The 14,390-nt window shown below is 57.8% G+C and overlaps 1 protein-coding gene across 2 annotated transcripts; it reads right to left on the reverse strand.

Moving 5' to 3' along the window:
* Nucleotides 1–799: 799 nt before the first annotated feature.
* On the reverse strand, nt 800–13,365 carry HDHD5 (haloacid dehalogenase like hydrolase domain containing 5). 2 transcript variants are annotated; one of them, XM_037058062.1, is made up of 8 exons: nt 13,229–13,365; nt 9,855–10,058; nt 8,485–8,597; nt 6,523–6,616; nt 5,238–5,271; nt 3,341–3,515; nt 1,579–1,767; nt 800–1,481 (listed from the first exon to the last, which is right to left on the reverse strand). In XM_037058062.1, exons 1-8 carry the CDS (start codon nt 13,352–13,354, stop codon nt 1,199–1,201), a joined length of 1,218 nt encoding a protein of 405 aa, XP_036913957.1. In that variant the 5' UTR covers nt 13,355–13,365; the 3' UTR covers nt 800–1,198. The 2 variants fall into 2 exon arrangements, with proteins under 2 accessions (XP_036913957.1, XP_036913956.1); XM_037058061.1 differs by having other exon boundaries at nt 13,214–13,365.
* Between the last annotated feature and the right edge of the window lie 1,025 nt (nt 13,366–14,390).

The raw sequence follows: 14,390 nt of genomic DNA on the forward strand, positions 1-14,390 counted from the left end.
TGATGTGACTCTGGGCCGAGGGGAGGATGGGGTGGGGGCAGGTGAGACAGAGACTCGAGGCCACTGTAGCCCTGTCCAGGCATGGATGCAGCAGCCCGGGCCAGCATGGGGACCTGGAAATGCACAAGCGAGGCCAGGCCCTCGGGAGGTGAGACAGGAAGGGAAGACCAGGGCAAGTCCCAGCCCAGCTCAGTGAGGGGGGGGGATGCTGCCGTCTGCAGCCAGGAGCACTGCGCCACACCGACTCTCTGGGGTGCAGGCAGTCTGGGACAGGGCTCTGCTCCACACTCCACCAGGAAAGGTCTTCATTCTGCCTCCGATGTCAGCTCGAGCCCCTCGGATCTCATGGCCACTTTCTCTGCCTCCTGTGTCCCCTCCACTGTCCATGAGGCCGGGAGGCCCAGCAGAAGGGGCCAAGGCCTGTGTTTGGGAGGAGAATCGGGTGGGCTGGGTCCCCACCAGCTGGACAGGTCCAGTATGGAGCTGACTCGGGGGTCTGGCCAGTCTGTCCTGGGTGGCAGGGAGCCCTGGACATGGAGTGGGCTCATCCTGGAGGGAAGGAGCCCACTCCACACCCTCACACCCTCTGAGAGTCCCTGCAGGACAAACCAAAGGCAGGTCCCTTGTCTTCCCCATATGGGAAGTTGCCAAAGCCTGGGCAGGGGCTGCCAGAGACAGACGAGGGTGGGAGGAGGCAGCGGCTACTCCAGGAGTGAGGGGCCAGGTCTCTCTGGGACCCACCCACCCACCGGCCTTCCCCCACTGGACTTTTGTCCACTCCAGATAGACCCGCACAAGACAGGGCATGAGGAATATTTATTATAATTATTTTAATTTAAAAAATAAGTTCAGTAGTCTCTGGGCAGCAAGCCTAAGGACAGTAAAAAGTAGTGTTTGGGTGTCAGTCAACACCGAGTGTGCACAGGGCCCGCAGAGAGGGCTGCAGGATTGTGCACAGCCCCCCTTTTCTCCAAAGCCCTTCTGCAGTGAGGGGGAAACTGAGGCACAGAGCTGCAGAGGACAGGTGGATGTCGGATAGGCCCTGGACGCAGGAAATTCTGGTTCTGCGCCCCAGCACCGCCCTGAGGCTGCTGCCCACAGGGGAAAGAGTCACCGGCACATCCCTGGTTGGGCAGCAGGGGCAGCAGGCCGGGCGGGACACCGGGGCCCTGGACAGCTCCACGTGGCCCGCCCTCGACTACGCCCAGCCCTCCTGGCGGAGGACCAGCTGCACGGCCTCGTCCACATCGCTCACAACGTGGGTTGCCTGCAAGAGCCCTGGGCTGAGGCCGAAGTCCCGGTGCCCGTGGAACGGGGGCTGCTCCGCAGGCCCGGGCGCCGTGGGGCTGTACACACCGGTGCACACCAGGATGGAGGTGCAGCTCTGGGCATCCAGCGGCGACTCCGCACCCACCTGCCGGGCCGTCTGCAGGTGCTGGTGGAACAGGTTGGCACCGTAGATGTCCGACATGGGGTTGTCCCTGGTCAGGGGCCAAAGCGGCAGAGAGAGGAGGGGGAAGCGGGTTCAGGGCCGAGGTGGCGGGGTGCTGGGAATGGGGTGGGGTGCAGGGCGCTCACCCCACAGTGTACAGCTTCTGGATGGGCACGGCCCAGCCCCGCTTCACAGCCTGCCGCTGGATCAGCTCCTCGGCGTACCGGTAGGTGAGGATGCTGGGCTTGCCCGTCAGGCCACAGTAGCGCAGCTCCCTGCCAGTCACCTTGTGGTAGATGGCCTCCAGGCACAGCAGGAAGGTGCCGTGGCCGAACCTGCGGGGGGCGGACAGCTCAGCAGGGCCCGTGGGGACAGGTCACAATGAAACAGCCTCATGAGAGTGGCGTTCACTGCCCACACGCGCGACCTGCTGCTGTCTAGCAGCAGTCCCTGAGCACCGGCCGGCACTGCAGACAGACACCACATGGAGTTCTCAGAGACACCGCGGGAGATCTTGTTCTCCTTTCTCCAGTGAGGAAACAGGAGGAAAGAGGTTAAGGAACTGGTCCGGGGTGGTGGCACTGGGATCACCCCCCCAGCATCTGGACTCCGGGTTTACATCCTGCTTTAGGCTTCAGGCAGACTCCTGGGTGCCACCCTCCCCTCCTTCCTTGGTGCCGATTTCCAGCTGAGCACAGTGCACTGGGAGTAAAATCCAGTCCCTTTCTCCTCTGCACTTGGCTGTGTGGCCACGTGACTGCACCACAGCCAAAGAGCCAATGACATTAGAGGTGCTGGGCTAAACTTCTAGGAAGTACCCTTAAAATTGCAGAGAGGACGCTCTTCTCTACCCTCCCCTATTCCTTCCTGCTGCCTGAGATGCTGATGAGATGGCTGACACTGGGCAGCCGTTGTGGGTTATATGGTCAAGGGCTCAGGATTGCATAGCAGGACAACAGAGGGACCTGTGTCCCTACCAGGCGAAGCTTACATACAAGACCTAGACTGCCTACCGCAGAATTACTTTACATAAGAGAGGAGTGTCTGCCTTGTTGAAGATACTTGTTTGAGATTTTCATGCCTTGCCACTAAACCAAATGTGAACTGATACTGCACAATATGTTAAAGTTATTAACCAAACCCCCTCGCCTGGTGTCAGCATACCCTAACTCTGGGAAGAACATCTCAGAAAAAAACACCTAATCTCAAGCTACAGAAAACTACGTGGGAAGGAAGGAGAGAGAACACTGTACGTGCCATCTCTGTGGACTCCTGTGTGGCATGGCTTGAGGTGGTACTGGGCCCTACACCCTGATTTCACTCACCAGCTCACTGGGGGTGAGTGGCTGAGTCAGGGCAGAAAATTCTAGACTTTGGCCCAGCAGAACACCACCGAGCCACCATCAGCCACCCTTCTGTGAGACACCTGCAGGGCCAGAGGCCCAGCCATCTGCGCTGCCCTCGCCCTCCGAGGACCGGGCAGCAGGCCGGACAGGCCCCGCCCTGGGCCTTGAGAAAGTTGCTCACTGCCCAGGCCTGTCCTCTGGCCTAAACCCGCATCAGAACAGCCTTCTTTCCCCACCCCTCCAGCTCCGGGGCACACAGCAACAAGTGCAGGGTGAGGCGCTGTGGGACAGGGGCGACGGGGAGAGCAGGGCAGGGCTGGGCCCCTCTAGTCTGGGGAGCCCTGCCCCGGTTCTGGGGGCCGGGCGGTGCGTCAACAGCTGCCTCGCCACAGGCCCGGTGCTCAGTGAGCTGCAGTCTTTGTTCGTCATTAGTAGGTGGCATGACCCCCGAGACCCCTCGTGGGAGGCCATGGAACGGTGGCAACTGCTGGCCCACCCAGGGCCAGGCCTGAGCCCCAGGACATCGGGGACAGTGCGGGTGAGGCTGGGGCTGCATCCTCACCTGGGCATCTTGGCTTCCGCCATCCAAAGGAGGTCCATGTTACTGGCCAGGACAGGGAGATGGGGGTAGGGTACTGTTGCCAGACCCGTCCCAGGGTTCCCATTGCTGAGAAGCACATCCATGATCAGCTGCAGGCTCGTCTCCCAGCGCACGGGCTCCCCAAGGAGGAGCACCCCTTGAAAGAAGAAAGGCACAGGGTGAGGGTGCAGGGTGCCCCGCCTGCCCCCTGTGGCCACGGGAGGGAGACCCTGTGGAGACCAGCTGAGGCCTGGCCCCACTGTGCGCTCGCCTTGGCAAGGGCACGGCTCCTGGAACAGCCCTGCAAGAGCCTCTCACCTCTTCACGCAGGTGAGCAGAGCCCAGGGCCCAAGGAGGCGCCTCCCAAGGTCTCCCACCAGCACTGCATCCAGCACACGCCACCGAGGAGGCCAGAGACGACGCCAGCAGTGGACAGCCCCAGACGCTGCCCCCGCTGACTGCTCTTCTCCCTTCCCCCTCAACAGGCACTGGGCCAGGCACTCACCCTCCCCAGTGCCTGCCTCTGGGGTGGTGACCCCAACAGCAGCACAGGAGGGGAGGTGCAGTGGCAGGGCCCAGACTCCAGGCTGCCCGCGCCACTCTCCCCCGACTCGGGGCACGATTCCCACCTGCTTCCAGCCTCAGCCTCCTCAGCACCCACCACCACCACTACTACTGTCACGAGAGTAAAAACAAGGTACAACAAATGCAGCTGAACCCGGGCTGGACACAGCGCTCAACACCCGGGAGACCAGCAAACTGAACGACTGCCCCGAGAGGGCGCTCCAGAAGCTGGAGGGTGTGTCTCAGGGCCACAGTGACTGACGCTGGGTGGGAAGGATGGAGGGAGGGGCCAGGGACGCCACGTGCTGGGGACAGTTGGGCTTGGGCAGACACTGCCCTGTCTTTGAACACCTGAGTGCCCCGCCTGGCGTTCAGGCCGGTGAACAGCCTGTCAGTGACTCACTGAGCCCACACCCTCATTCCACACATGTAAACACAAAGCATGTTCTGGTAGTTTTAGGAAACTCCGATGTTCCAAAAAATTGTTGACAATCAAATGAGGGAAGAGATGGCCGTACTTCCTTATTTCAAAATTGCATCAAGAGTTAACCCCTTTTTGCCCTGGCTGGTGTAGCTCAGTGGACTGAGCACAGGCCTGCGAACCAGAGGATCGTGGTTTGATTCCCAGTCAGGGCACATGCCTGGATTTCAGGCCAGTTCCCAGCAGGGGGCACATGAGAGGCAACCATACATTGATGTTTCTCTCCCTCTCTCCTTCCCCTCTTAAGGAAAAAAAAGAGTTAACCCCAAAGCAGTTTCTGCAAAACTGCTTTGCCTAGGACAGAGCTGGGCCACTTTCTGAGTCTCCTGAGACACCCCGCGGCCACCCCCAAACACACGGATGGTCTGCGTCTGAGGCTGTGCCATTCGGGGTGAGGCCACCACGCTTGTGCGGCTGCTTTGCCACTTCAGTGTGTCTCCCTGGACTGTTAGGACACACTGAAGTGTGCACTCCCTCAATGAGTTTTTCCTATTTCTACCTGTTGGAATGGAAGAGACACCACCTAGGAGCTCCACTTCGAGTCAGTGAAGGTGACACTACAGGGTCTGTCCCACGAGGACACCACTGGCTCCTGGGCCAGGGACCCTGCTCCAAGCCACCCCCAGGCCCCGGTCCACTCTACGATCTTCTGAGCCTGCATTTTTCTGGAACAAGGCAAGTGATATGGAGAAGGAGGAATGGGCGACAAACGTCTCAGCAACAGTGTGGCAGACCCGAGACCAGGATCGAGGTGACCGAATGTTCAACGGCACCCGGAGGGCCTGAAGAGAGGGACTCACCAGACCCCGCCCACACTCGGAGAGACCTTGTTACCTTCGATGGTGGGGAAGTCGGTCCTCAGGTGAGGCTGCCAAGAGACAAAGAACAGGCCCATCAACACCAGGGCGACCTCCCACCACCACACAATCCCACTGGTTTCCGGGGCGGGAGAGAGGAAAGACGCAGTCCAGACAGGGTGGGCGACCACCCCGGGGTCCAGCCCATGCAGAGGAGGAGCCACACAGGACAGAGGAGGAGGACTCATGAAGGCAAGCTCCGGAGGAGAGGAGGACCACGGTGGGCACAGGCCCGGCTGAGAGAGACAACACAGCACACAGGTTAGCCAGGAGGAAGGCCACTCGGCTGTCCACCCCCAGCCAGGCCAGGAGGCCAGGGAGGGACCAAGCAAGAGTCTAGAATCAGGTGGGCAAAGAGCAAGGTGAGCCTGTGGAGAGAGGGGAGGCCATCAGGGGGTGCCGACTGCTCCCCTTGATGCCGGATGGGGGGCAGGAGCTTCCCCGTCCCCAGGGCTTCTGTTTCTTCCCAGGTCACACGGTCCTGCCCCTGGGGCTGACCAGCCACGTGGCTGGCGGTGAGTCACTGCCACGTGGGAGGCTCGGCCTCCGCGCAGCTCTGAGACCCACCCCCACTCTGGTTCTCCACCTGGCTCACTGGGCCCCCAGAGGGCGTCAAAGGCCCTGCGCAGTCGGGCCCTGGAGGACGGCGGCTAAGGCTGCACGAGCAGGTGAGCCCGTCCGTTTACAACTGGGCCCATTTTTAGGCTGGTTGGCCTGGAAACACGGGTGATGCGACTCACATGTGGAGCCGTCGTACAGAGCAGGCCGAGGGCGGCCGCGCCCCACAGAGTCAGACGGCTGTGAGGCCTGTGACTCGATCAGAAGACAGAAAATCAAGCCAGGTCCAAATACGAGCTGAGCCCAAAGGAGCACGGCAGACCAAGGAGCTGCCATCTGTCCCCGAGCGGGCCACTGCTCACCGGGGCTGCGTCCACAGGGCGGGCAGTGGAGGGCTTAACCAGGGTCCCAACCCTCCAGCAGCCCGGGGAGCGCCGCCGGTGAGACACAGCCATTCACCAGAGGGGACGCAGCGCTTGGCCAGGGCTCTCGGCCGGTCGAGAGCAGTGCAGGGAGCAGAGCCCCAGCAGGGCCGGCTCTGGAGCCGCCTGCACACGTGGGGACGAGCCTGTGGCCAGGCCTGCCTCTCCAAGAAGGTGCTCTGTGGGGCGGGCTGCCAGGTCAGCAGGAGGGGCCCACGCAGGGACGGAGGACAGAACTAGACAGGCAGCCCTGGCACGCACGTCCTTCCCATTACCCATTACCGTGGTCTTCGGCCGCCGCTGGAGGTCCACCATGTCAAGGACAGGGAAGGCCAGGCGCAGCTCGTCCACAGTGACCACGTTCTCGAAGCCCAGTCTAGAGCGAGGTCAAGGAAACAGCGCTGGACAGTTCCGGGGGAGGTTACGCCTCCCAAGGGAGGGGGACCAACCCAGTTCTTAGCCAACAGTCCACCTGGCCGCAGACAGGAGAGAACCAGAGGCAGACGAGCCCAGCGGCACATGGATCCACACCCCCGGCCACGAGCAACGCCAGGCCACGGGGCGCACAGGCACCTCTGTCCCTCAGGAGTTCTCCGCTGGGCCATCACACAGCACCTGTGGAGTGCTGCCACCGTGTGCCAAGAGGTTCAGAAAAGGAGCCTGCTCGGTGGCCTGGATGGGTGTGCTAAGGGCCTGGAGGAGTCTGACCTGAGCTGCACCTTTAAGAGGGAGTGGACTCCACCAGGGTGGGGAGGCCGTGGGGAGAGGGAAGCCTCTCCAGCCTCAGCACCCAAGACCCAGCCCACTTCTGTAACGGTGCAGCCAGCTTCCCCTCCAAAGAGAGATCTGCAATGGGGTCCAGAACTCAGGATGTCAAGGACATATTAAAAATATTTAGGTGTCCTCACCCCCCCCAAGTCTGAACTGGGGGACGGGAAAGACGGAGCAGGCCCATTGAGAGTTGTTCTGCATAGCAAGAGTTTTGCAAACAACCTCAGGAACAGTCATTTCATATATCTATAACTTTTAACAGGTTTCATGGATATGTTGAGTAGCTGTGGCCCTGCTCTGACCCAGGGAGATGGGATGTAACCAGGGTGAATCCACCCATGACTCGCCCTGGTTACATCCTTGGAGATGATTGGCTCCAGGCCACGGGGCCATGCCTGCCCGGACTTACTATGGCAGCTGAGAAAAGCTGGAAGCGGCACGGGAATGCTGGCAGGTGTAGCCCGATTGTGGGAGGAGTCGGAAATGGGGCTGCAGAGGAGGACTGGCGCCGGGATTTAAACCCGGGCACGGCAGCCACGGGAGAAGGGGGAATCACACGACTTGGGGGCTCCCTTTGCCACACGGCTTAGGGAGCTGGAAAGCAGGGTGCAGCGGCCATGCAGAGCTCTCCTTAGCAGTTTGGAAGAACGCAGGAGAGACGCGGTAGGAAGAAAGGAGGGGAAGGACTCTTGCTGGTGGGACAGGAGGAGGCACCACCCAGGTTTGGACTGAGACCTGAGATTGCGATGACGACACAGCTGATGGTGCTGGGAACCGAGGGAGGCCTGTCTGCTGAGCATGGATCACTGGCAAGGACTGGGGACTGCCTGAGCCACGGACCTCTATTCCTTTTCCTGAGGTATGGTGTCCCAGCCTGGGCAAAGGGGGAAGGAAGGACTCTGTGTGTTTGTGGGTGTTTTAGGGAACTTTGGGATTTTACTGTAGACAGTAAGTCATCACTCTTGAGTCTGTGTAACTTTTGAGTAAATAACCCCTTTCCTTTTCAGCCTCTCTGGCATTGAGAGCTATAGTTCCCTGGTGGCAGGCAAGGTGAACCTAGTCCAGAGGGACCCTGGGAGAAAGGAGGTCCATGTGGTAATAGTATCTCGTACCCCACCCCCATGGGTCCAACCTGTGACACTTCCCTGCCCTTAATTCCCACCTGCCATCATAACTGGGCATGGTTTCCCAGTTATGGGAACCTAGTTACAAAATCACCTAGCTCCCCTTTCAAATACAGACTGCAGATCTTCGTCCCAGACCCTGCGACACAAGGCTCTCCGTGGGAAGCTGCATTTTGAGCTCCCAGGAGGTTCTGGGCCGGCTTTTGGAAATCACCAGGCACAAGGACTGGCCACACCTGAGGGCTGTCCCCCCTCCCTCGGAGCCCACCACGGGCCCCCTCGGCCACAGGAGGAAAGGCCCATCCTGCCCCTTCCTCTCCAGCCAGAGCGAGAAGCACCAAAAGGATACACCCGGGCATTTTCCACCAGGGGTCCCTGGCCCGACACCAGCATCCGCTTCCTGTGGTACTGGAAGAAGAGCTTCAGGGGGCTGTGAGAGAGAATAACTTGGTCCGGGTCCACCTGTGGGGACAGGCAAGAGACAGGAGAGAGGAGGAAGCACACAGCTGAGAGACAGTAGAGCAGGGGAGAGGGCAGCTTCCTCGACCTAGGAAGGAAGGGAACTACCCAGAAAAACAAGCAGGGGGAAGCCCCGTTCCTAGCTCCCAGAAAGGAGGCAGGCAGCTGTGGGAGCCTGGACTGGCTGCTGTCCCACAGAACAGCAAGCGGGTCCTGCTGCCGGCGTGGCTCTGACGCCCACCCGTCCGCCCTGCTCAGTGCCCCTTCGGAAAGCACAGGGCGTGTGCACATGCTCCTGGTCGCTGCCACAGAACCCTGCCTCTACCTCGACTTGTAGTTCTCTGCTCTGCCAAAGACTGAGCTTTTTAACATTTAACTACGACAAGGCAGCCTCTTCTCAGAATGTTCTGAAACCCTCTGGGAAAACCGCAGAAGCAAACCACCTTTATGCCTTTGCTCCCTGCATTTATCCTCAAGCAGGGCCACACATCAATCAGCTACTTTATTTACATGATTGGTTCCAAAGTTCTCTTTCCCAAACTACATGCACCCTCAACAAGGAAAGAGGAGTGTGTCCGCAAGTGAGCACAGAGGGACTGCTTTGGGGGACAGCACTTGCTCATATGAGTGCGATGAGTGCGTCTTATTTATGGGAGTCCTGCCTAGCATACAGAGATTTTGAAAAAATGCGACCCTTGCTTCTTAGGGGCTGCCAAGTCAAAAGAGACCACCCTGATGCCCAGAAGAAAAGAAATAGGTACAAGGACAGTAGGCTGCACTGCCAGCTCCACGGGCGGGTTTTCATGGCCAACATGTAGATATGTATGCATAAAACATGAGCCTATCGCCCTGGCTGGTGTGGCTCAGTGGATTGAGCCCCGGACTGGGAACCAAAAGGGTTGATTCCCAGTGGGAACACATGCCTGGGTTGTGGGCCATTCCCCAGTAGGGGGCGCTCGACATGCAACCACATATTGACATTTTTCTCCCTCTCTTTCTCCCTCCCTTCCCCTCCCTAAAAATAGGTAAATAAAATAAAAACATGAGCCTGTTGATGAGGTCTCTACTCACGAGACTGGCAACTTCAAGTTATTTTCCAGCAGGGCTGAGAGCTCTGTACGGAACCCACCAGACTTGCCCTCAGCCTCATCAACCCTGTCTTCCAACCCCACCACCAGGGAAAAGTCCCCGTCAGAGCGGGAGCAGGGCTCCACTAGGAAAAAGATCCTTGGGTTCTCGCATCCACAGCTGTCTGCACACCTTGAAACCCAGCAGGGCCGACAGCTCCTTGGCTTTGTCCTGCTGTGAGATGTTCCCGGCATTCGTGACAAAGACCACGGGCACCTGCAGCTGCCTCTGGGCATCCAGCAGCCTGTGGAAGGCTTCCAGAGCGGCGGGGATCACTTGATGGCCCCGGACCAGCACTCCGTCGATGTCCAGCAGGAATCCAAAGGTGGGTGGGCTCTGCAGGGGGAGAAGAGAGCTGCCCCTGCCTGAGTCAACAGGCAGAGGGGAGGGAGGAGACGACCCTTAAAGAGAGAAGCCCCACACCATTCCCGGTCGCACAGGCCTGAAGCATAAAACAAGGACATGAAACTTCTGGTAGAGCAAATCCGTCTATAACAAAGGAGTCCTCATATATATATAAAAATTTTTAAAGATTTTATTTATTTTTAGAGATAGGGGAAGGGAGGAAGAAAGAGGGAGAGAAACATCGACGTGAGAGAGAAACTCCCATCGGTTGCCTCTCACACTGGGGACCGAACCTACAGCCCTGGCACGTGCCCTGCTGGGGGCCGAACCCGTGACCTTTCGCTTTGTGGGACAACACCCAACCCACTGAGCCACAACAGCCGGGGCTCGTATATAATTGAGCTCATAACTGCTTTGTTAAAAATTATTTTTCCATAATTACTATAAAGAAATTTTTTAAATGGTAAACAAATTCAAAACATAATCCCTGCACTTTAACACAACCAATAGTTTATTTTCCTCTTCTTTTTCTGTTCTCGTCTGTCATGCAGCTACAAGTGCACTTTGTACGGAGTTTTTTATCTTGTTCTTTTTGCCTGACACATTTTTGCCTGTTACAATAGCCTTCATAACCACGCTTTAAAATTTTATTATAGCTACACATAGTTGAAAACAACAACAACTAGAGGCAGCCCTGGCTGGTGCGGCTCAGTCAGTTGGAGTACTGTCCCCCAGACCGAAGGGTCACAGATGTGACTCCTGGGCACAAGCCCAGGCTGCCAGTCGGATCCTGGGTCTGGGGGCACATGGGAGGCAGCCAGTCAGTGTTTATTTCTCACATTCAGGTCCCCCGCCCCGTCTCAAATCAGTAAGCATGATTTAAAGTATACCAAACAGATTCTAGATAAGAAGCAAAGACAAAGGAACATCGAAGAAGTCCATTTGAAATTAATCTTAAACCACATGCTCCAACCCACTGAGCCACACCAGACAGGGCGAGGGTGATCGGGAGTGTTTTAAACAGCAGCAGCCCTGGCTGCTGTGGCTGAGGGGGTCCAGTGCCAGCCTGTGGGCCAAAGGTCATGGATTTGATCCCTGGTCAGGGCACATGCCTGAGCTGTGGGCAGGGTTCCCAGTTGGGGGCGTGCAAGAGGCAATGATCTCTCCCAAGTTTCTCTAATTTATTTATTTTTAGAGAGGGGGGAAGGGAAGGAGAAAGACTGGGGGAGAAACATCAATGTGTGGTTGCCTCTCCCGCGTCCCCCACTGGGGACTTGGCCTGCAACCCAGGCATGTGCCCTGACTGGGAATCGAACCAGCAACCCTTTGTTTCACAAGCCCGTGCTCAATCCACTGAGCTACACCAGCCAGGGTCCTCCCTTCCCTTCTAAAAAATAAATAAAACCTTAAAACAACGTCAACAGCTTTACAAAGAGCCCATTTCATTGTCTCCTCCGATCACTTCCACGTGTCAGGTAACTTACTGTATGCCAGTCCCTGTGCAAAGCACTCCACATTTATTACCACAAAAAGCACCATACAAAAATCCACATAGAAACACTGCATGGGAATGAAGACCCCCATTCCATACATCAGGAAACTGACTGACGCCAAGAAAGCCAAGTGACGTGCCTCAGGGACACACTACAGGCAGGACTCGGCTCCAAAGCCAGCGCTCCTAAATTCTTTGACACGCTTCATCCTTCCTTCCCGTGGTCCACGCTATCGGAAAAGTCTCCCTGAGATATCTTAGGGCCCACAAAGAGGCTCGAATCAACACAGTAATTACAAACGATGGCAATTATTCTTTAAACTTATGTCGCTGCAGTTCACAGTCCTTGGATCAGTATCATTCTGGGCTTCCAGCTCAAGGCCCAGTCCCTCTACTTCTTTGAATCTAAGCGGCTCCACAGGCAAGATGACTACAAGAACACACCTGTTAAGAGCTACAGCTCTGGCCATGCCTGGTGTGGCGCCGTGGATTTAGTGCCCGCCCTTGAACCAAAGGGTGGCCGGATGGATTCCCAATCAGGGCACATGCCTGGGTTGCATGACAGGTCTCCAGTTGGAGACACACAAGAGGCAACTACACAGGGATGTTTCTCTCCCTCTCTCTCTCCCTCCCTTCCCCTCTCTCTAAAAATAAATATTTTAAAAAGAACTACAACTCTGGCACCAGACTGCCCTGGGTTCCGGATTCTGCCATTTTGCAGCTGTGTGCCCTTGGGGCAAGCCGCTTAACCTCTCTGTGAAATAGGGCTAACTTCACAGAGTTATGAAAATTCTATGGATTCATGATGTACTTGTGAAGTACTCAGAACACTGCGTGGCATAAAGTACTATGTGTTTGCTTTTTGTAAATAAGTAGTTGACTTGAAATGCACCCAAGTGTTACCGCAAAAGTATCATACAAATGTACCATATGATCATGAATGCATGCGGAAATTGTGAATTTAGCAGGCAAATGGCTCAGGGGAAGGGGGGTTGGTGAAAGGACTGCCTGGCTCAAAGTCCTGGCACGTGGTGTGGGACCTTTAAACAAAGTTGTTAAAAACTTGACTCCAAGTTTTACTAACACCTGGGTCATACCTACCACCAAGGTGGATAAAATTAAGTATTACCAAAGCACCTGGCACAAATTAGGGACCCTGCGCCGGTTTTCCTACCTTCCCCCGTCCCCACGCCAGACGGGACCGCTTCTCACTCCCAGCAGACCAAGTGAATGGCACCCGTGAAAAGCCCTGCCCCCCTAAAAAAACTACATTCGCCTCCAGGCTGTCCTTTGCAGGTGCAGATCCGAACAGCAATCCATCACGAGTCCCTAAATCTTTTTCAAATGCATTATAAAATCCTAACCCAAAAGTCCTCATCACGGACCTCAGGGAACAGGAAGGCGAAAAACGCCGGGGACTTTGGGGACCAAGAGCGGCAAGAAGCCACGAGACGTGTGTTGGGTGTTCCGTCCTGCTCCAGCCAGGATCACTTTTCTCCCGGCCAAACACACGCCCCAAAGACCGAGTTAGGAGGCAGGGCACGCGGGGACACTCGTGTTTACAGCCAGAACCAACAGCCAGGTGCCCAATCACGGCCATTTCCCAGGAGGCCCGGCGCTCCGGCCTCCCCGCAAGCCCTGCGGACCGGCTCACCTGCGTGGCCCTCACCTGAGCGGGGTCCACAGAGTAGCCCCTACCAAGGAAGGTGCCCCGGAACCCCGCGGCTGCCCGCGACACCTGCCGCCACAGCCGGGGCGCCGCACGGACCGCCGCGGAGACGCCCAACAGAGCCATCCGGCCGCCGCCTGCGCGCACTGCGCCTGCCCGGTCGGCGCCGTGCGGCCAATCAACGGCCGGCGACGCCCAAGGGCTCTCGGGAGTTGTAGTCCCGCGTGCGTGTCCTGAACCTCACTAGTGTGCCGGGCAGAGGCAGCGGACTAGCTCAGTTCTGGGGGCCTAAATTTGCCGCTCCACCTGCCCACTTTCTCTCCTACAGAGACCTATAGGGACCCCGTAGCCAGCCCCGACACCCTCCTGTGCTGGCCGCCAGGGAACCTCTGAGCAGAGTCAGGGGCGCCCGTCCTGCCAGCTGCATCCTGGTGGCCAGCACAGAGGGGCAGCCTCGATGGCCCCGGGCCCTGCCCGGGAGGGGACCGTGGGGGCAGGCAGGGAGGAGGCTTCGGGATTATTGAGCACCCTCCAGACCACCTGTACCTCTCAAGGAGGGCGGCGTTACAGCGTTTCCTATTGGTAAGAGCGCACCTCCGGCTGGGCGAGTTGGAGCGGGGGTTTGGGGAATAGGTCGCCTCGCTGCGTCTACACGGGGCAGCGGCAAGAACCGAGGAGAGAGCCCGCCGAGCTGTTGCTCACTCTCATCTTTTATTAAATGCAAGTTCACACGAGAGAACATCCACACCGCATTACTCTCCTGCCCTCTGCAATGCCACACACAATCAACACACAACAATCCTTTGGAGGTTAACCAACCCGAGTCCCAGAGTCTCAGTCCCAGGTCCGAGAGTTAGCGTCCGCTAGCCGGAGTTTCAGTCCGGTTGGAGTGGGGGTCTCAGGCGCGTGGAAGTTCCAGAGCTCCGGCGGCGCATGGCCCAGGGTAGCGTGCAGCGGCTTCTCAGTGGTGGCTCTGAAGTCCTCTTCAGTTCCACGCATATTCTTGGCGCCTGATGGAGCTGTGGCTCAGGGCCAAGAGCCCCCAGCGCGTTATCAGTAGGCATGCCCTCTCTGCTACTCGTCCGTGTGCCCATATCGTGTGTGCGCCGCCCTGGCAGGCCTTTGGCAGGGCGCCTGGCGTGGCTTAGACAGTTTCCTTGTT

This window comes from Sturnira hondurensis, unplaced genomic scaffold, assembly GCF_014824575.4.
Source record: "Sturnira hondurensis isolate 20B ecotype Veracruz unplaced genomic scaffold, ASM1482457v3 Scaffold0009812, whole genome shotgun sequence".
Lineage (NCBI taxonomy): Eukaryota > Metazoa > Chordata > Mammalia > Chiroptera > Phyllostomidae > Sturnira > Sturnira hondurensis.